Below are 21,082 nucleotides of genomic sequence, written 5' to 3'. Positions count from 1 at the left end.
CACAGAAAGCGTTGTACCTCATGACTAATCTAGATATGTTCTTTTTGACAATGAATGCAACACCATTCCTCTTCAGTTTCTCATTCCCGGAATAGTAAACCATGTGGTTGTCAGATTCAAAATGGCCAATACCAGTCCATTTCAGCTCACTAATGCCTAAGATATTGATGCTTATGTGCTCCATTTCAGTTTTGACAACTTGCAATTTTCCCAGATTCATACTTCGTACATTCCATGTTCTGATATTCAATGAATGTTTACAGCTGTTTCTCTTCATTTTGTGTTGTGCCCCATCAGCAAATGAAGGTCCCACGGTCTGTAGTCATCACAGTCAACTCTACTTTGAGGAGGCAGCTCTTCCCCAGTCGCATTTTGGGTGCCTTCCAACCTGAGGGGCTCATTTTCCGGCACTATATCTGACAGTGTTTCTCTGCTATTCATAAGGTTTTCAGTGACTAAATATTCTAAAGTAGTTTGTCACTCTTTCTTCCTAGTCTGCCTTTGTTTGGAGGCTCATCTGAAACCTGTCCACTATGGATGACCCTGCTGGTATTTAAAATACAGGTGCCACAGCTTTCAGAATCACAGCAACTCACAAGCCACAACAGTACAACAAACTGACAGATGAAGACGAGTGGTGGTAAACTAACATACTTTAAGGATATGTTATTACAATTTATGGAGTCCTGGTATGGCACTGTGGATTAATGCATTGGACTGCCAGGTCAGTTTGAACTGCAAGGTTGGCACTTCAAGCTCACCAGTCATTGCTCGGAAAGCAGTGTCACTATGAGTCAGAACTGACTTGATGGCACTTAACAACAACAAATTATGAATGATATATTAAGTGGAAGTTTGTAAGTTAAAGGCAAAAATAAGGAACCTGCTCTTTTAAAATAGCCTATTTGGGGCTGTACAGTATCATGCAGCCTATTATCTCAACACCAAAGTTCGGTATTAGAAAAATTATTACATTATTATATATCAACCAAAGCTATTGCTGTTGCTATTAAGCATGTCAAGCTGATATTCAGCTCATAGCAACTGCAAATGATATAACTTCCCCATAGGAATTTCTTGGCTGTCATGGTGCCATGGGTTAATGCACTGAACTGCAAAGTTGGTTTGAACTTCAAGGTCAGTAGTTCAAGCTCATCGACTGCTCCTCAGAAACCCTATACAGGGTTACTATAGGTCGGAACCTACTTGATGACACTTAACAACAACAATCTTTAAAACAACAGATCCATAGGTCTTTTTGCCATGAAGCCACTGGGAGGTTTGGATTATCAGCCAAGCATGTAACTGTTGCGCCACCAGGACTCCTATACCCATCAACCAAACCCATCAAACTGACTCTGACTCAGAGCAACACTGAATTTCTGAGACTATAAATCTTTATAGGAGCAGAAAGTCTCATCTTTCTCCCAAAGACTGGCTGGTGGGTTGAACCACCAACCTTGCAGTTAGCAGTCCAATGCTTATCCTGCAGTACCACATAAGGATTCCCCTATAGCCATGTTGTTGCTGTTAAGTACTGTGGAGTCGGTTCTGACTCACAGCGACCCTTTACAGAATTTCCAAGGAGCCAAGCGCTGACTGTGCAGTTCAAAGCAACTTTGCAATTCAGCACATTAATCCATAGCGCCACACCAGGACTCCCCTATAGCCATAAATGTGGTTCATATAAATATGTAAGCTATTTTAAACACCTCCACATTTAAATCAAGCCATCAACGAATTACATCATAGTAGAAGGGATAATCGTCCTCAGCTTGGTGAGCCAAAATTCAATGGGAGGTGAAATCTATGGCGTACAAAAGTGGTCTTGAAGGATTCTTTCACTGTGTAAAGGTTTAGTACTGTTTGCTTTTCCAATCTGCTAAACTGTACTGAAGGAGCCCTGATGACACAGTGAGTTAAGCATTTGGGCTACTACCCAGAAAAAGCTGGCAGGTCAAACCCACCAGCTTGCTCTACAGGACAAAGATGAGGCTGTCAGCTCCTGCAAAGATTTATAATCTTAGAAACCCTACGGAGCAGTTTAACTCTGTCCTATAGGGTCACTATGAGGCAACTCAAGGGCAGTAAGTTTGGTTTTTAGTTTAAACTGTACTAAGTGGAAGGCAACAGAATCTTAGACGGGGTAAGAGAATAAAAATCTATTGTTACGGGCTGTTGTTGTTAAGTGCTGTCAAGTCAGTTCAGACTCATAGAGATCTTGTATAGGGTTTCCGTGGAGTGGCTGGTGGGTTTCAACTGCTAACCCTTTGGTCAGCAGCCTGGTGCTTATCCTTCAGTGCTACACCAGGACTCTGTTATGGGTAGATAACATGAATTACTTACCAAGCAATTTCCACTGCTGAGTTTTCTCTTTGAATTCCACAAATGGAGAGAAACTGGCAGGAACAGCTGCAAGGACACAGACAACATAAACAAGGCTCATAGATCAGAGGGAGTGTGTTCCTTTTTGCTAACCCGGACAGAAGCACATTTAAAACTACAGTCAGATAATAGACGGCAGTCCTAAACTTCTGAAATAGTTTTAGAATGTGCCCAATGTATCAGGATAGCAGAGGCCTCCAAGTGCAAAGGCACAAAAACGGGCTAAATCAGAAATGTTGTATTTTACTACAAGAATTAGACACTGACCCTACAGAAAAAGCATCTTACCTCGGCTTTCTCCAGCAAGATACTGCAGGGCTGGTAGCACTAACTCTGCCCAGTTGGGGGCTGCAGAAAACCAGCTATTGAGAGAGCTAGCTGGAGATGACTGCCAATCCAAAACTCGCTCCTCCAGCTGAAGGAAAGTAAAGGCAGAAACCAGTCAGGTTTCTGCTCTAGACAAGCAACAGCACAGATGTGCCATGCAAGCTGGGGTATATTTTGCCCTTGTTTGCCCAAATCACAAAGCAAGCTGGCTGCAGAGCACTGGGGAAAACCAGAGTTCTGCTTCTCAAGCTACAAACTATTAGTAAAGACTTCTAAGTATGGAAAACCTCATGGTACATTCCACTTTTCCAAAGCTCTTACCATAGGAAGGCTAGCCTGACCCTCCAGCAGCAAGATTTCTAATAGGAGAGAGAAGAAACTGGAAGATATTTCATTAATTCCAAGGCAAGGCTTGAGGTCTTCAAGAGGTCTAATAAGGGAAGAAAAATATGAGAACAAAACAAGAAATACCAACACATATCCCTCTATTGTTTCAGCCCAAGCTTCCTACAGCAAAATCTGCATTTTCTCTAGCAAGATCTATGAGACTTAGAGGACACATGTTAAACACAATGCCACATAATTCAAGCCCACTAACAGCAAGGACCAGAGTAAAGGGTACCATGTAGTCCTCAGTTCAACATTTACCCAGAGTTGCAATCCCTGCTGCTCACTTACTCTTCCTTGATAGCAGGTATTGCCAGTGGAGATGGGGCCTGCGAAAGAGGTGGGATGCCCTCAGTACTACTCAGGGGTTCAGCCAGATCCTCTGACTCTGATTTAATCATTTTTAGTTTCTTCTTCTTCTCTTTTTCCTTGACCTTTTTTTTAAGGACAGCTAAATCATACAGGGCTAGAAAGAAAAAGTAACAGAAGTCATAGAACTGAAATGTCTACATCTGGAAATGCAGGTTCTTATCTGATTATTTTCCCAAAGGCCCCTAGTATGAGAAAGGTAAATCTCAGTAATAAGATATTTAGATTTTAATTACTATACCCAATGAGTGATTTACAGCTTAATTTTAATTCTTCTTAAAGAGTCAGTGATCTGTTGTACAGACTTTTTATTCATTTCTCATCTTATAAATCCATGAGAGGCAATAACAAAAAACAAAAAGGTTATCAGCAAGAAGGTTGAATTTATTTTTGCAGTGTATCACCAAAGGTCATGCAATGTATCACCAAAGTCACATGAAGGTCACCTAGAGGGAATCACAGTCACATACCTGCTAGAGAGCCCTTCCGACCAGCATTTACTCTAGTCATGATGTCACTGAGAGTCAGGTCTGCTGTCAAGAGGTCTGGGTGATCCTAAATGTGATATTCAAACATCAGTTATGGGGATCCAAAAGGGAACTAAACCTGATAACAATTCTGTCAATGTACTGAACAAAAACAGTAAGTATATGGTATATTTGAGGAATCATGTTGAATTAAAAATTACTCTTGACAACAGTGCAGAGAACTCAGTTTCTACCTGTCTACTATATGACACTTTACAGTTTACAAAGCTCTTTCACATTCCTTGTCTCAGGTGCTCTTCAAGCAGTCTTGTCAAGCATTACCATATTTTATATTTAGTTTCCAAGGAAAATGGTGTTAAGAGAATATGAGAAATTTTCCCAGTATCATGCATGAAAGACAGAGATGAAAACAATTCTGACTTCTGACTCATATGTCTTTCATGCATGATACTGGGATTCTTCCTACATCACTACTCTTGTCTTAGATGGACTGTCTTTTATCTTCCTCAAAAGACAGATTCTTTTCCCACTATACTCTGTGGTTTAGCTTTAGTAGCATTACCTTGATTTGGTAAAAGTAAAAGAGAGAGAGTAAAAAAGTGGAAAGGGCACAGAACTGACTCTTGGCTCTACCACTTCCTAGCCAAAGGACCTTGGACAAGCTCTTTAACATTTCTAAGCACTGGCAACAAAATGGAGGTCATGATTCATATACCTCCCACCCAGTATTGTTGTAATGGGAGTCCTGGCACGGCACTGTAGGATAAACACTGGACTGTCAAATGTAGGGTCAGCTGTTTAAACCCACCAGCTGCTCCTTGGAAACCCTATACAGGATTGCTACAAGTTGGAACCAACTCAGTGGCATTCAACAACAACACTGTTATAAAGATTGTTGTTGTTGTGTGCCGTGGAGTCGGTTCCGACTTATAGCGACCCTGTACAGGGTTTCCGAGGCTGTGAATCTTTACAGGAGCAGAAAGCCTCATCTTTCTCCTGCGGAACAGCTGGTAGTTTCGAACCACTGACCGTGAGATTAGCAGCCCTATTCGTAACCACTATGCTACTGTAAATATTAAACCAGATTAAAATCACAGCACTTGTCATCTTCTCACCATCTTTGATGTTAACTAGTCTTTGTGCTTACTCCTGTTGTGATAGTGACTACCTTTATATACCTTAGGATATCCAGTCGAGAGAGAGCAAACCAACAACCACTAGTGACCACTCCCGCCTCATCTTACTGGTTGATGTTTCCGCTTCTCATGGTGCTTCTTTAACATTATCTTCAGGTCACCGTCCCCCAGTTCTACTTTATCTGAGAGAAAATGAATCAAATCACATGGACTACATCAGCCACTACCAAGACGCTCAAACTTAAAATTTTCTCATCACTTGTCATACTCAAGGTATCTGTTTCCCTAAGATTCTTGTGTAATACAAATGCCAAAAATCTAAGAAATGGTTATAGGAATAACGCTTCAATATCTGCATACAATGACTGCATACAATATCAGTAACAATGATTAGTTATTTATCTAGTCCTAAACAGGAGTCCTAAGGAGCTCTGGTAGCGTAGTGGTTACAAATCGGGCTGCGAACCTTAAGGCCAGCAGCTCGAAACTACCAGCCGCTCCGCAGGAGAAAGATGAGGCGTTCTGGTCCCGTAAAGATTTACAGCCTCAGAAACCCTGTACAGCGTCGCTATGGGTCGGAACCGACTCGACGGCACATAACAACAACAACAATAAAACAGGAGTGGCGCTGTGGGTTAATGCGTCAGACTGCAAAGCCATTTGAACTGCAAAGTTGGTGGTTCAAGCTCACCAGCTGCTCCTCAGAAACCCTACACAATAGGGTTGCTATGAGTCGGAACCAACTCGATGGCACTTAACAAAAAACAGGTTCTTAATACTCATCTTGATTCCAACTCCAAATAAAAATTCTTCCTAATGTCATAGCTTTCTAAGAAACTGTTATGGCTCTAGTTACCCCTCTTACTGTATTATCATCCATTAGTACTGCTATTTTGCTTTAAGATACTGCACTCTTCATTCTTTAATATTAAAACAACCAGCTAGTCAGCTCCTGAGGACATTAAAAAACACACACACACACACACAAAACACAAAAAATGGAAGGTAGGTCCAAAAACAAGAGGCCATATTGGTTGGTTAGTCATGAGCCATAGAATCAGTTCCAACTCAAAGCGACCTTGTAGACAGTTACATAAATATTTATGGGAACAGAAAGCCTCATCTTTCTCCCACGAAATAACTGGTAGTTTCAAACTGCTGACCTTCAGGTTAGCAACCCAACTTGTAACCACTACTACACTACCAGAGCACTTTAAGAGGCCATACAGCTTACTGTATTTCATATTCATCAAAGTACTATGAGACTGTTCACATTTATACACCAATTCCAGTGCAACCTAGCTTTCATAATAACCCACTATGAATTTGAAATTCACTTGTTTTTCTTAGTAAATACTGAAGCTATACTGTTTCATCAATTTTAACATAGACATTTTTCATGTTATAACATCCCTTAAATCAGAATATATCTTAAAATTGATTATAAGAGTCAAGTTATATTCTGAACCTCTTTAAGTCATAAAATCTGTGAGTTCATTGCTCACATCTTATATCTAGGCCCCTACTTTATTTAAACTCCAGGAAGCAGCCTAATGTGAAAAAGTGGTAAAAACTTTCATCCAGATCTCCTAGTTCTAAGTAAGATTGCTTTGTTTTCCTGGAAGGTTAAGAATCTAGCATCTCACATCAAGGATCAATCCTATCCACACTGTACACAGGGATGATAGGGACAGGAAACTTATACAGACAATGGCTACCTAAAATTGGGGGGGCGATAAGGCACTAAGTGACTGGCTTACAAGTTTTCAGGGGAGAGTTTAGTTTCAGAGTGAACAGGGGAAGGCACAATCCCCAATGAATAGCTTTCAACTTGTCTAGACAGGTCTGGTGAAAGGAGATGGGGGTAAGATTCTTATAGTAATTGTTATCATGACTAACTGTGACTGTCACAACTGTAAAGATAAAAGTTTTGCAACACAAAGGGAAGAACAGTTAATCTTACAGTCCAGGAACAGAGGACCCTAGGGCCATCAAAGGAGAAGAGCACGAGCAGAATGTGGAACTCTATCCAGAGAAGCAGCGACACCAGAGATTGAGGCAGAGATGAGAACATGGAGATAGAAAACAACTGAGGACTCTAGACTCATGGAAAGAGAAAGGCTGTGTGCTGGCACCCATGAGGCAGACTTGCAGATTATGCCCTTTGGTTGTTTAAATTACTATATATTCCTGAGTGCTTTGGGGTACATCCCCACCAACACACACATACAAAATAGAGGGAATAGAAGCAAATACTGTTGAATGATGATGTACGGAGGAGATTGTAATCATTGCAATGAAATGAAATACAATAGGATACAAGTGTAAAACCGATGTTCTCCCATGTAAACTATCACTAAATTCACAATAAAAACTTAAAAAAAGAATGTACTATCTCCCTCCCTCAAATGACGTTCTCATATCTACACCCTGATTTATCAGAGTGCCAACATTATCAGCTCAGTTCTCACCTGCAGTTTTCATATCCATGGTTGAAAGTGTGGGCACCACCCTGAGGGGTACCGCAGGACTAGGAGAACACGCTGGAGAGCTCGGAAGCCATGAGCTGAGATCTTCAAAAGAAAATTTTTCTTGTAAATCCAACGTGGCTGTGGACTCCAATAGGGGAGATTGGGTAAGTGGCCATTTGGGTTCAACAAGACTAAGACAACCACATGGAGGCCAGGGTTCCACATTCCTTTCTGACCCTTCCCCAGATGGACTGGAACACACTTAGGTCATTTAAACAGCTCTTCCAGGAAGAGAGGCGTCACCAGAGTGATGGGTCGCATTGCAGTAGGCCAACAGTCACTACTACTCTCCTGTAAGGGGAAAAGCAGTTCTCTCAAGCGGCACAATAGGACCAGACAAGCCTATTGTGGAAAGAGCCCTGCCAAGCAGGGATTTGTCCAATAGGTTCTAACCTAAACGCTAATGCCACTTAAGCATTAAGGGTAAACAATGCATACAGTCATTTCCCACCTAACAGGAATGTCTCAGTGACCCAAAGACCAAGAGTTTTTGAGTTCCACCAACCACCCATCAAACAAGCAAACTTTGAGGGCTTCCTTTTTGGGGAGATACATAGCTACCACTGGCTCCAAATATAAATCTGACACCCCAGTCACCCCAAGGGCTCATGGACATGCACCTTCTTCATCAGATGATAAAGCGGTATCACCACACTCCTCCTTCACTTCCCTCAAAACTTTCAAATATCGCTGCTGGGTACGCCACTCTCGCTCCTCAGGGGTGCGTGAAGGGGAAGGGCGTTTGTGCCGGAGGGGAATGGATGGGCCACTTCTTCGGGCCATCTCAAGTAGATCCTAGAAGAGATCAAATGTGGTACATGCTATTATTAAAATTGTGCTCCAGAACAAAGGACATTTTCCTACTGTGTTTCACAAACTCAACTCCCTTACCCTAGGTTATGAAGAAAGTATCGGGGCTGGGGAGTTCAAAAAGTTCAAGGAAAAATGGAATGAAAAGGTAATCGGATTTTTTTCCAACAACTTTTGGAAGCAAAAAAAAAATGTGCCTAGGTTGATTATTACAAGGTGAAAAATCTCAGACCTGAATGTTGAACTGTCCTATTAAGAATGAATGCTTAAAATATACATCAAGTATTTCTATACCACTTAAAGACAAAACAACTTTACCTCTAAGAATTGATGACCTGGTCTAGAACCTAGTATACTTCATATCCACAAGGCTATTGGAGGCTGTGCACAATTATACATCAATTCCAGAGCAACCTACTTTTCACAATTACCCACTATGTGTCTAAACTCCACTCACTTACCTTAGCAAATACTGAGACTACTCTCTCATCAATTTTAAGATGCCCATATTTTAACATCTCTAAAAGCAGGAAGTATCTTATAATTGATCATAAGAATTAAGCTATAACTGTGTCAAGATTTAATTCTTTTAAGTCACGAAATCTCTGCATTCACTGCCCACATTTTATATCCAGTTCCCAATAGTACTTACACTCCGGGAAGCAAGTATCTGCTTCAGCAGTCGATGGAAATACTGCTGCTGAGAGTTGAGGTATCGCTTGTACTGTGACTTGAAGCACAACTGCCGATACTTGACTACCTCAGGATTAAAGTGACCATCTTAAAAAAAGAGAACAACAAATAGTTAATGAATGCTTAAATTGTATTACACTGTCCTTGTTGGAATACAGGTGAGAAAAAAGATAACCCATGTCCTTTTGAAGCCTCTATCCAACAAGTCAAGAAAGAAAATAAGTTAACAAGTGAATTCTACTCAATTCTCTTAAGTAGTATAAGGAAATTAACTTGAAACAATTCTGGAAAACAAGGAGAATTATATCACAGACCAAAAATATCCATTGCCATGGAATCAATCCGACACATAGAGATCTTATACCCAAAAGGGTTTCCAAGGCTGTAAATCTCTATAGAAGCACACTGCTACACCCATCTCACACGGAGTGCCTGAGTTCAAACCACCAACCCTCAGGTTAGTGGTTTAGTGCTTTAACCAGAGCCACCAGGGCTCCATTAAATCAAGGAAGGGGTATCTAAAAAAAGACATTAAGTTCTGACCAAAGCAACCACAGTAAAATGTCACAAATGATAACAGACAATAAAGGTTACACGGATGTTTACTGTATTTCTCATGTTTCAAACATTTCCTATCTTGAAATTTTTTCTAAATGAAAAATTGGGAAGAAAATAAAAAGAAAACTAAAATGGGAAATAGCATGTGTTCCTGAGGCATGTTCTAAAACTAAAGGAAGGTCTTTAAGATTAAATTGTAACTGAGCAGAGTAGATTGTAACTGAGGAGGAGTGGCACAAGATGACCCTGGAAGATAAGCAGGCACAATCAAATCACAGAAAAACTTGTACATTAAGGCATGGATTTTATCCTAAATGCAATGGAAATAATTTGAATGATGTGTAGATTAGGAAAATGCCATAAATGAGAACAAGAGCGAGTACTGCACTGGTCCAACTAAGAGAAAATAATGGCTTGGTCCAACAGCTTTTCTTCACACTCAGAATAAAAGCCACAATCCTAAAGATGGCATGCAAGACCCTTTATGACCTGTCACTTATAATCTTTTACTTCATCTTCTCCCACTCTCCCGTCTGCTGGCTCTGCTTCAGTCCCACCAGCCTCTATGCTAGTTCCTGAACAGGTCATAGACCCTACATTCTTAAGGTTATTGTATTAAAGTTTCCTCTTGCCTGCAATGCTTTCCTTTCAAACATAAAGTAAGTATTTCCATGGCAAGTTTGTCCTACCTAAGTCTCTATTCAAATGTTCAACTCATCAGAGAAGCCTTGCGTGGTTACCAAATGTAAAGCAGCTTCCTTCAACACCTTCAGTCCTCTCTCCCTTCCTTGTTCTGTGTAGCACTTAAAGCCAAAAAATACTCACTTTTTTACCATTCGTTTCTCCCTATATAAGAATGTAAGATCATTGCATCGCTAGAACCAAAACACTTGGCATATTTTAGCTGAATAATAAATAGTGGTTAAATGAATCAAAGCGGAAAGACCTGAGATACATTTTTGAAGTAAAAAAGTAAGGCCTGCTGATGTCTTGAATGCTGGGGCAAGAGGGGAACAACAGAGAGGTCACCCCAGTATCAGTATAGTACCTAGATTACAGAACATGAGCAACTGGTACCATTTCCTAAAATAAGGTTGTTGTTATTGTTATTAAGTACCGTGGAGTCAGTTCCGACTCATAGTGACCCTGCACAGGGTTTCCGAGGCTGCAAATCTTTACAGGAGCAGAAAGCCTCATCTTTCTCCCACGGAACAGCTGGTAGTTTCAAGCTGCTGACCTTGAGGTTAGCAGCCCAATTCATAACCACTACGCTACCAGTTGTTGTTGTTGTTTAGTGCCGTCGAGTCGGTTCTGACCCATAGTGACCCTGTACAGGGTTTCCGAGGCTGTAAATCTATATACGGGAGGCACAACGCCTCATCTTTCTCCCGCGGAGCGGCTGGTAGTTTCGAACTGCTGGCCTTAAGGTTCGCAGCCCAATTCGTAACCACTACGCTACCAGAGCTCCTTTAAAATAAGGTAGTCTACGATAAATCTAATTTGGACATAGCAGATTTGACCAGGTATGCCATGATGAATACTGAAGGGGAAAGATTAAGAAACTAATTTCAGAATACTAAAATAAGAGGTTAAAGCACGACATGATCTACGTTTGCTTGTTTGTTTTTAATTCCCTTTATTGTTGTGTGCCATCAAGTCACTTCCGACTTATAGCGATCCTGTATAGGGTTTCTGAGGAGCAACTGGTAGGTTTGAGCTGCCAACCATGTGGTTTAAGCAGTCCAGAGCTTATCCTACACCAGGATAAGCACCACACCAGGACTCCCTTGCCACCCAAATAATATTCAAGATCACTAGTAACAAACAGGACAGTGCCTAGCACATAACTTCCACTAAATGAGAGGGCTTTGAAACGTCCATGGAAAAAAATACACTATCTTTCAATTGCACTTTTCCATGAGTTTTTGAAGTCCTGTCATATACAAGAATTATGCATATATTATAACTCATATAATCTTCACAACAGCCCCAAGAAAAAGGTACCATTAACTCCTCTTTTGAAGAAACTGAAACACTTAGAAGTTAAATAATTTTCCCAAGATCAGATAATGCCAATAAAAAAAAGAGTGGAACACAAAAACTGGACAAATATCCTATTTCTCTGCCTCTTTATTACTTTCTGTCTTTAGTTTCCTCAACTTTTTGATAGTCATTACATACGTTGTTGTTAGGTGTCATCAAGTTTCTATTCAAACTCATGGCAACCCACATGTACAGAGTAGAACTACTATACTTCTGTTGAAATGCTATTTTGGATATGTTGGACTAAAGAAAATATATCATTAAAATCAATTTTATCTGTTTCTACTTTTCTTAAAAACAGGCTACTGGTGGTGACGGTTGTGTGCTACCAAGTCAGTTCTGACTCATAGCAGCTCTGTACAGGGTTTCCAAGACCATAATATTTACAGGGGCAGAAAGCCTTGTCTCTGTCCTGTTTAGCAGTCACATTCAAACACGGACCTTACTGTTAGTAGCTCAGCTCATAATCCGTTATGCTACCAGGGCACCTTTAATTAGGCTAGCAGGAAATTTAAAATTGAACACATGGCTCATGTAATACTTCTATTGCCCAACAATGAGTGAGAATATAGTGAAAAAAGGAGAAGAATGAAAATAGTAAATGAAGTTGGATTATGGGGCAGGGGCCAAATAATGTAGATTTCTATTGTTGTAAAGTGCTGTCGAGTTGCTTCTGACCCAAGCAACCCTGTATAGGGTTTCCAAGGAGTAGCTGGTGAGTCTGAAACACCGACCTTGAAGTTCAAACGGATTTGCAGTCTGGCACATTAACCCACAGCGCCACACCAGGACTCCTAGTAGACACCTATAGGCTATGGAAAGAGATGATGGAAAAGCTCTGTATCATCAGTCAATACAAGGCCAGGGGCAGATTGTGGAAGAGACCATCAATTGCTCATATGCAAATTAAGACTGAAGCTGAAGAAAATGAAAATAAGTCCACGGGAACCAAAAATATGACCTTGAATATATCCCAACTGAATTTAGAGATCATCTGAAGAAAAGATTTGAAACATTAAACACTGAAGACTACAAGAGTTGTGGGATGACATCAAGAACAGCATACATGAAGAAAGCAAAAAGTCACTGAGAAGACAAGAAAGAAGGAAAAGGCAAAACGGATGTCAGAAAAGACACTGATACATGCTCTCAAGCAGATATGCTAAAGCAAATGGATGAAATGAGGACATATCAGAGCTGAACAGAAAATTTCAAAGCTCAGCTCGAGAAGACAAAGTCAAACACTATAACAAAATGGCATAGATCTGAAGTCAGAACTAAAAAGGAAGAACACACTCTGAAAAAAATTCAAGCCTCGACTTTCATTATTGAAGGATTCTCTGTGCAAATTATTGAATGATGCAGAAAGCATCAAAAAAGATGGAAGGAATAGTCACTATACCAAAAGGAAATGGTTGATATTCAACCATTTCAAGAGGTAGCATATGATCAAGAGCCAATGATACTAAAGAAAGAAGTCCAAGGTGCACTGAAGGAATTGGCAAAGAACAAGGCACCAGGAATTGATGGAATAAAAATTGAAATCTTTCAAGAAAGTGAGGCAACACTGGAGGCCTCACTCATCTATGCCAAGAAATTTGGAAGATAACTATCTGGCCAACTGATTGGAAGAGATCTGTATTTGTGCCCATTCCAAAGAGAATGCAGCAAAGAGAACCCAACGGAATGCAGAAATCATCAGACAATCAATGTCTTTGATAGTCCAAGCGAGTAAAGTGTTACTAAAGGTAATACAAAAGTGGCTGCAAGCATACATTGACAGAGAACTTCCAGAGGTTCAAGCCAGATTCAGAAGAGGACGTGGAACAAGGGAAATCATTGCTGATGTCCGATGGATCTTGGCTGAAAGCAGAAAATACCAGAAAGATGTTTACCTGTGCTTTACTGACTAAGCAGAGGCTTTCAATTGTGCGGATTATGACAAGCTATGGACAACATTGCCAAGAATGAGTATTCCTGAACATTTAATTGTGCTCATGAGGAATTTGTACATGGACCAAGAGGCAGGTGTTCAAACAGAACATGGAAACACTGAATGGTTTTTAAAATTAAGAAAGCTGTGAGACAGGGTTATATTCTTTTACCATACTTATTCACCCTATATGCTGAGCAAATAACTGAGAAGCTGGGTTATACGAAGAAAACGTGGCATCAGGATTAGAGGAAGACTCAGGAACAACGGGCGATAAGCAGATGATACAATCTTGCTTGCTGAAAGTTTGTTTTTGTTGTTATGTGCTGTGGAGTCAGTACTGACTCATAGCGGCCCTGTACAGGGTTTCTGAGGCTGTGAATCTTTATGGGAGCACAAGCCTCATCTTTCTCCTGCGAAACAGCTGGTAGTTTCGAACTGCTGACCATGAGATTAGCAGCCCAATTCGTAACTACTACGCTACCAGAGATCAGAGTGAAGAGGACTTAAAAATACTTACTGATGAAGATCAAAGACCACAGCCTTCGGTATGAATTACATCTCAATTTCAAGAAAACAAAAATCCTCACCACTGGACCAATAAACAACATTCTGATCAACGGAGAAAAGATTGAAGTTGTCAAGGACTTCATTCTGCTTGGATCAACCATCAACAATCATGGAAGCAGCAGTCAAGAAATCAAACAACATATTGCATTAGGCTAATCTGCTGCACAAGACCTTTTTAAAGTGCTGAAGAGCAAAGATGTCAGCTTGAGGACTAAGGTGTGCCTGATCCAAGCCATGGTATTTTCAGTAACCTCATATGCATGCGAAAGCTGGACAGTTAATGAAGGAGATCGTAGAAGAATTGATGTTTTTGAGTTGTGGTGTTGGTGGAGAATATTTGTCAAAATAACAAACAGCTCTGTGCTGGAAGAAGTGCAGCCAGGTGCTCCTTGGAGGCCAGGATGGCCAAACTTCGTCTCTCATACTTCAGACATAGTGTCAGGAAAAAACATACTGTCAGTCTCTGGAAAAGGGTATCATGTTTGGTAAGTTGGCTGGTCAGAGAAAAAGAGGAAGACACCCAGAGAGATGGATTGGCAAAGTGGCAAAAACAATGGGCTCAAGTGTGGCAACAATTATGAGGTTGGCCAGGACCAGAGAAGTGTTTCATTCTGTTGTGCATAGGGTCACTATGAGTCAGTACTGACTCGACGGCACCTAACAACAACAACATGGCCAACAAACTGGATTTTATTCTAAGTAAAGGCAACTGGTAAATAAACAACTGAAGTTTTAAAAGGATAAGTCTGGTAGCTGGGTGAAGGTTACCGTTTAAACAGCTGAGGCAACCATATCCGAAAAAGGGAAAGGTATACAAGAACTCCCAGACTTGCAGATAGTACCCACTGGACTTAGCATGGATGGCTTGCTGACCAGAATTCCTCCATATAAAGAAAAAGAAGTAAACTGATAAAACCTGATCTACTGGACCCTTATGGATTATGGATAAGGCTGCTCAAAATTCCAATCAAATAAGAACGGATTCTCCATATCAAGGATAAAGCATGTCTCCTCAATACACTGGGGGTTGATAGGGTTAGGCAACTTAGACTTTGGCTATCAAAATCGGGGGGCTAGAAACCCCATATAGGGTTGCTATGGGTCAGCACTAACTCAAAAGCACTTAACAACAACAATAAAGGCATGAAGTGACTGGCTTACAAGCTTTCATGGGGGTGCTTAGCATCAAAACACAGGGAGTAAGACAGAAACCCAACTGAATAGTTTTCCTCCTGTCCAAATGGGTCTGACAATGAGGAGCATAAAACTTTATGATACAACTGCAAGTAACTGCTTTCAGCTCTAATGGCGATGGTCACAACTGTAAATGTAGAAGAGGAGCAACTAAAAGGGGGAACAGTTAATATGTCATTTCAGGAACAGGGAACCCTAGGACCCTTAAGAGGGAAGAACATGAGATAAGCAAGGGATCCTGACCAGAAGAGCAGCGACAATAGAGATGGTGGCAGAGGCAATGGCATAGAGAAACCGAACAGCAGACGACTTCAGGCCCATGGATTGACAAAAGCAGTGCACCTGTGGACAGGTGGCTGGCTTGCAAAATGTGCCCTTTGGACATTTAAACAAATATATATTTTTTAAAAATAGTAAATAAGGGTAATAAAGATAAATACTAAGGAGCTCTGGTAGCGCAGTGGTTACAAATCGGGCTGTGAACCGCAAGGTCAGCAGTTCTAAACTACCAGCTGTTCCACGGGAGAAAAATGAGGCTTTCTACTCCCGTAAAGGTTTACAGCCTCGGAAACCCTGTACAGGGCCGCTGAGTCGGAACCCACTGCACAGCACATAACAACAACAAGGTGCATGAAGGGTATTGTAATCATAATCATCTGCTGAATGTAAAAATGGTGATCTATCCTGTAAGCCTTCAGACAAAAAAAGCTTTAAAAAAACAAAAACAGTATGATATACCCTTTGGTTGGTTGATGATGCATGGAAGGGATTGTAACCATGTCAATGAAACGATATACAATAGGATGAATGTAAAACTAATGTTTTCCCATGTAAACTGTCACTTAATTCACAATAAAACATTTAAAAAAACCAGCCCAGGCAAGTTATCTATGAAACAATGGTGAGTGAACACAGGTAAGTATCCAAAGAAGGAAGATAGAACTTTAAGACCAGTAATACAAGGGGGCTTCCAAAAATTCTTGGAAAAATGGAATGAAAAGATATTGGAATTTTTCCACCTTTCTGAAGCCCCCTCATTTAAACAGGAACCAAAGAAAGTGAGCAAAGAAACACATAGCCATCAAGTCGATTCTGACTCATACTGAATTTGTATAGGGTTTTCGAAGCTATATATCTTTACGGGAGCAGAAAGCCTCATCTTGTTTCTGCATAGTGCCTGGTGGGTTTGAACTGCCAACCTTGTGGTTAGCAAGCCAGTGATCATCTTACAGTGCCACAAGAGCTCAGTTAGCAAAGAATGCCGTTGTTGTTAAGTGCTGTCGAATCAATTCTGACTCATAGCGACCCTGTGTAGGGTTTCTAAAGAGCACATGGCGAGTTTGAACCACCAACCTTGTGGTTCAAACAAACCTTGGAGTTGAGTGCTTATCCTGCAGCGCCATACCACTTAACAAAGAAAGGAGAGGCCAAATAAACAGGAAGAAACCAGGACAGAGAATTACTGTCACAAAGGAAAGAAGGCAATGAAGAGACATACAAAACTCTGAAAAAAAGAACTGCCAACCAAGAATCATATACCCAGCAAAACTGTCCTTCAATTATGATGGTGAGCTTAGAACATTTTCGGATAAAGAGAAATTAAATAAATTTGTAAAAACGCAATCCAACTTTACTAAAAATACTAAAGGGAGTCCTTTGACTGAAAAACAACAGCAGACAACAACCAGAAATTGACATGCACGGCAACAGCAACTAGAATTTAATCCAGGTATGCAGTTGTTAAGTGCCACTGAGTTGGTTCTGACTCATGGCGACTCTGTATATGGTTTCTGAGGAGTAGCTGGTGGGTTTGAACTGCCGACCTTATAGTCTGTAGGCCAGTGCTGATCCAACAGCACCACACCAAGAGTCCAATACAGATATAGATGTATTTAATGTAAAACAAAACTACAAGACTGAAAATGGGGAATTGGATATCAAATCATAATGAAGATAACTACAAAGAAAAAAAAAAAAAAAGGGAAAGTATACTTATAGAATTCTAGATGGTGAGGAAGTCAAGTAGATTTCAAGATTAAACAGTTTTAAAATGGGAAGAAGTTAATAAATTACATGGTAACCTCACAAAATCTTAATACACCTTAACATCAAAAGTAAGGAAAGTAAATTCCTTGAAATTTTGTAAACATTAAAACCATGAAGAAACTGACAAGAAAATGCACTGGGAGAGGGAGGTAGTAAACTCAGCACAGAAACATGTAGAACAAAGAAACCAGCAGCACCACAAAAAAAAATCACAAAGCAAACTAATTGCAATCAATTCATACCTATCGATAATTACACTGAACATCAATGGATTAAATATACCAGTCAAGAGAAAAAGAGTAGCAGAATGGATACAAAAACAGGATCCTTCAATATGCTATCTACAAGAGGAACACCTTACACACAAAAACAAACAAGTTAAAAATTAAAGGACAGAAAAATCAAACTCTTAATAGAACTACAGAAAGCAATAGACAACTTAACAATAATAATTGTTTATTGTTAAGTGCTGTAGAGTCAGTTCCAATTCTCCATGGCACTTACAGGGTTTCCAAGGAGCTGCTGGTGGGTTTGAATCACTAACCTTGCAGTTAAGCACTTATCCTACAGCGCCATAGGAGAACTTTTAACAATAATGTTGTTGTTGTTGTTGTTAAGTGCCGTCGAGTCGATTCCGACCCATAGCGACCCTGTACAGGGTTTCCGAGGCTGTAAATCTTTACAGGAGCAGAACGCCTCATCTTTCTCCCGCGGAACAGCTGGTAGTTTCGAACTGCTGACCTTGCGGTTCGCAGCCTGATTCATAACCACTACGCTACCAGAGCTCCTTTTTAACAATAATAGGAGATTTTAATACACCACATTTGTGTAAGAACAGAACAACTATAAAAAACTCAACAAAGACACAGAGGAACTAAACAATATAATCTACTTGATCTCATAGATTTATACAGAGCACTCAACCTAACAATAGTACAATACCTCTCTTTTCCAGTGCACATGAACCATTCTAAAAAATATACTGTTAGGCCACAAAGCAAGCCTCAACAAATTTTAAAACATCAATAACCATCTTTTTTGGATGACAATGCTATGTATTAAAAATCTACAATTGGAAGATCAAGGGAAAAAAATCAAATATATGAAAACTGAGTTAGCACCCTGATTAAAAGCTACTGATTAATAGAACAAAACAACAACAACAAAATCCATGACTCAAATGAGAACAAAAGCACAACATATTAAAACTTTCTTTGGAACACAGTAAAAGCAGTGGTTGTTTTTTTGTTGTTTAGTGCCGTCGAGTCGGTTTCGACCCATAGCGACCCTGTACAGGGTTTCCGAGGGTGTAAATCTTTACGGGAGTAGAACGCCTGATCTTTCTCCCGCGGAGCAGCTGGTAGTTTCGAACCGCGGACCTTAAGGTTCGCAGCCCGATTCGTAACCACTACGCTACCAGAAGGCAATTTATAGCAATAAAAGCAACCATCCAAAAAAGAAAGAACCCAAATCAACACATTAACAAAATATCTCCAAATCCCAGTAAAGAAAGCATAAAAGAAAAAGTAATCAGAAAAAAGGAAATAGCAAAGATTAGAGCAGAAATAAATTAATTAGAAAACAAAAGAAGAGAATCACCAAGACAGTAAGTTCTTTGAAAGGCTTAATAAAATTGACAAATCACTGGCAAATCTAACGAAAGAAATGAGGAAGAAGATACAAATAACATGCATTGGGTGACTTTACAACAGACCCAATGGATATAAAATGTGTAATAACAAAAGTATTAGCACTGGAGGATAAGCACTGAACCATAAGATCAGCATAAACCACAGGTCAGTGATTCAAACCCATTAGTCACGCCTCAGAACTGACTTATGATTTGGAACTGATTCATAGTGGTTACGAATCGGGCTATGAACCTTAAGGTCGGCGGTTCCAAACTACCATCCGCTTCGCGGGAGAAAGATGAGGCTTTCTACTCCCGTAAAGATTTACACCCTCAGAAACCCTGTACAGGGTCGCTATGGGTCGGAACTGACTCTACGGCACTTAACAACAACAACAATGGCATTTAACAACAACAATGAAAACTGTTCCCCAAGAAACTTTAAAAATATAGAAGATGTGGATACATTTTAAGAAAAATACAACCTACCTAAACTAAAGTGAAGTAGAAAACATGGACAGACCTATAGTGTTGTGGTTACAAATCGGGCTGCGAACCTCAAGGTCACCAGTTCGAAACTATGAGCTGTTCCGTGGGAGAAAGATGAGGCTTTCAGCTACCATAAAGATTTACGGCCTTGGAAACCCTGTATAGGGTCCCTATGAGTCAGAGCCAACTCCACGGAAACCACCACCACCACCACCACAACTAAAGAAGAAACTGATCAGGTCATTACAAACCTCCCAATAAAAAATGTCCAGATCCAGATGGCTTTAATGGTGAATTTAACCAAACATTCAGAGAATAGTAATACCAACTATACTCAAACTATTCCAGAAAACAGAAAAGGATGAAAAACTCCCCAACACATTTAATGAAGCAAGTATAACCCTCATACAAAAACCAGGTAAAAACATCAGTAAAAAAGATAATTATAGACCAGTATCTCTCATAAACATAGACGCAAAATTTCTCAACAAAATCTTAGCCAATATAATTCAACATAAAAAAAAAAAAAAAAATACATCACGACCATGCGAGAGTCATACCAGGGAAGCAAGGATGGTTCGATACTACAAACAATCAACATAATCCACCATATAAATATGAAAAAAATGGAAAAGAATCACATGATCATATTGATTGATGCAAAAAAAGGCACCTGATGATATCCAACATTCATTCTTGATAAAAACACTCAACAAAGTAGGAACTGACAGGAAAATTCTTCAATGTACAATATAAGAGCAGATATACAAATCCAACAGCAACATTATTCTTAATAGAGAAACTGAAAGCATTCCCTTCGCAAAAAAAAAAAAAAAGGAAGCAGAAAAGTATGTCCTTCATCATCACTCCTATTCAATATTGTGTTGAAAGTATTAGCCAGAGCTATAAGGCAAGAAAGGGAAATTAAAGGTATCCTGTGGTGCTGTGGGTTAATGTGCCAGACTGCAAAGCCGTTTGAACTGCAAATTTGGTAGTTCAAGCTCACCAGCTGCTCCTTGGAAACCGTATACAGGGTCGCTATGGGTCAGAACCAACTCAACAGCACTTAACAGCAACAACATATTAACAAAGAAGTAAAACTCTACTTGCAGATGATATGATCCTATACATAGAAAATCTCAAAGACTCAGCAAAAAAAATTACTAGAACTCATTGAAAGGTTCAGAAAAGTGGAAGGTAACAAGATCAATATACAAAAATCAGTTGGATTCCTATATACTAATAATGACAGCTCTGAAGAGGAAATTAGGAAATCAATACCATTTGTTGTTGTTGTTGTTGTCAGGTGAACCGACTCATAGCGACCCTATGCACAGCAGAATGAAACAATGTCCGATCCTGGGCCAACCTCACTACCGCCGCCACACTTGACGCCATCAATGATGCCACCTGGCCAATCCATCTCGTTAGGGGTCTTCCTCTTTTTCTCTGACCCTCCACCTTACCCAGCATGACATCCTTCTCCAGCGACT

General features: G+C 40.1%; 1 protein-coding gene across 2 annotated transcripts in view; it reads right to left on the bottom strand.

The window, feature by feature from the left end:
* Positions 1 to 21,082, bottom strand: part of NFRKB (nuclear factor related to kappaB binding protein) — a 70,149-nt gene that overhangs the window by 35,523 nt on the left and 13,544 nt on the right. Inside the window, exons 3-11 of one of the 2 annotated variants that reach the window (XM_006873072.1) lie at positions 9,086 to 9,213; positions 8,244 to 8,418; positions 7,564 to 7,701; positions 5,201 to 5,274; positions 3,939 to 4,023; positions 3,391 to 3,565; positions 3,034 to 3,142; positions 2,674 to 2,800; positions 2,347 to 2,412 (exon numbers count right to left, since the gene is read on the bottom strand). In XM_006873072.1, coding sequence (XP_006873134.1) covers positions 2,347 to 2,412; positions 2,674 to 2,800; positions 3,034 to 3,142; positions 3,391 to 3,565; positions 3,939 to 4,023; positions 5,201 to 5,274; positions 7,564 to 7,701; positions 8,244 to 8,418; positions 9,086 to 9,213 — 1,077 coding nt within the window. The remainder of the gene's footprint in view (positions 1 to 2,346; positions 2,413 to 2,673; positions 2,801 to 3,033; positions 3,143 to 3,390; positions 3,566 to 3,938; positions 4,024 to 5,200; positions 5,275 to 7,563; positions 7,702 to 8,243; positions 8,419 to 9,085; positions 9,214 to 21,082) is intronic. The other variant, XM_006873071.1, reaches the window with a different exon arrangement.

This window comes from Chrysochloris asiatica, unplaced genomic scaffold, assembly GCF_000296735.1.
Source record: "Chrysochloris asiatica unplaced genomic scaffold, ChrAsi1.0 scaffold00222, whole genome shotgun sequence".
NCBI classification, from domain to species: domain Eukaryota; kingdom Metazoa; phylum Chordata; class Mammalia; order Afrosoricida; family Chrysochloridae; genus Chrysochloris; species Chrysochloris asiatica.
The sequence above is the reverse complement of the archived record's forward strand: the minus strand, read 5'-3'. Positions and strand labels throughout refer to the sequence as shown.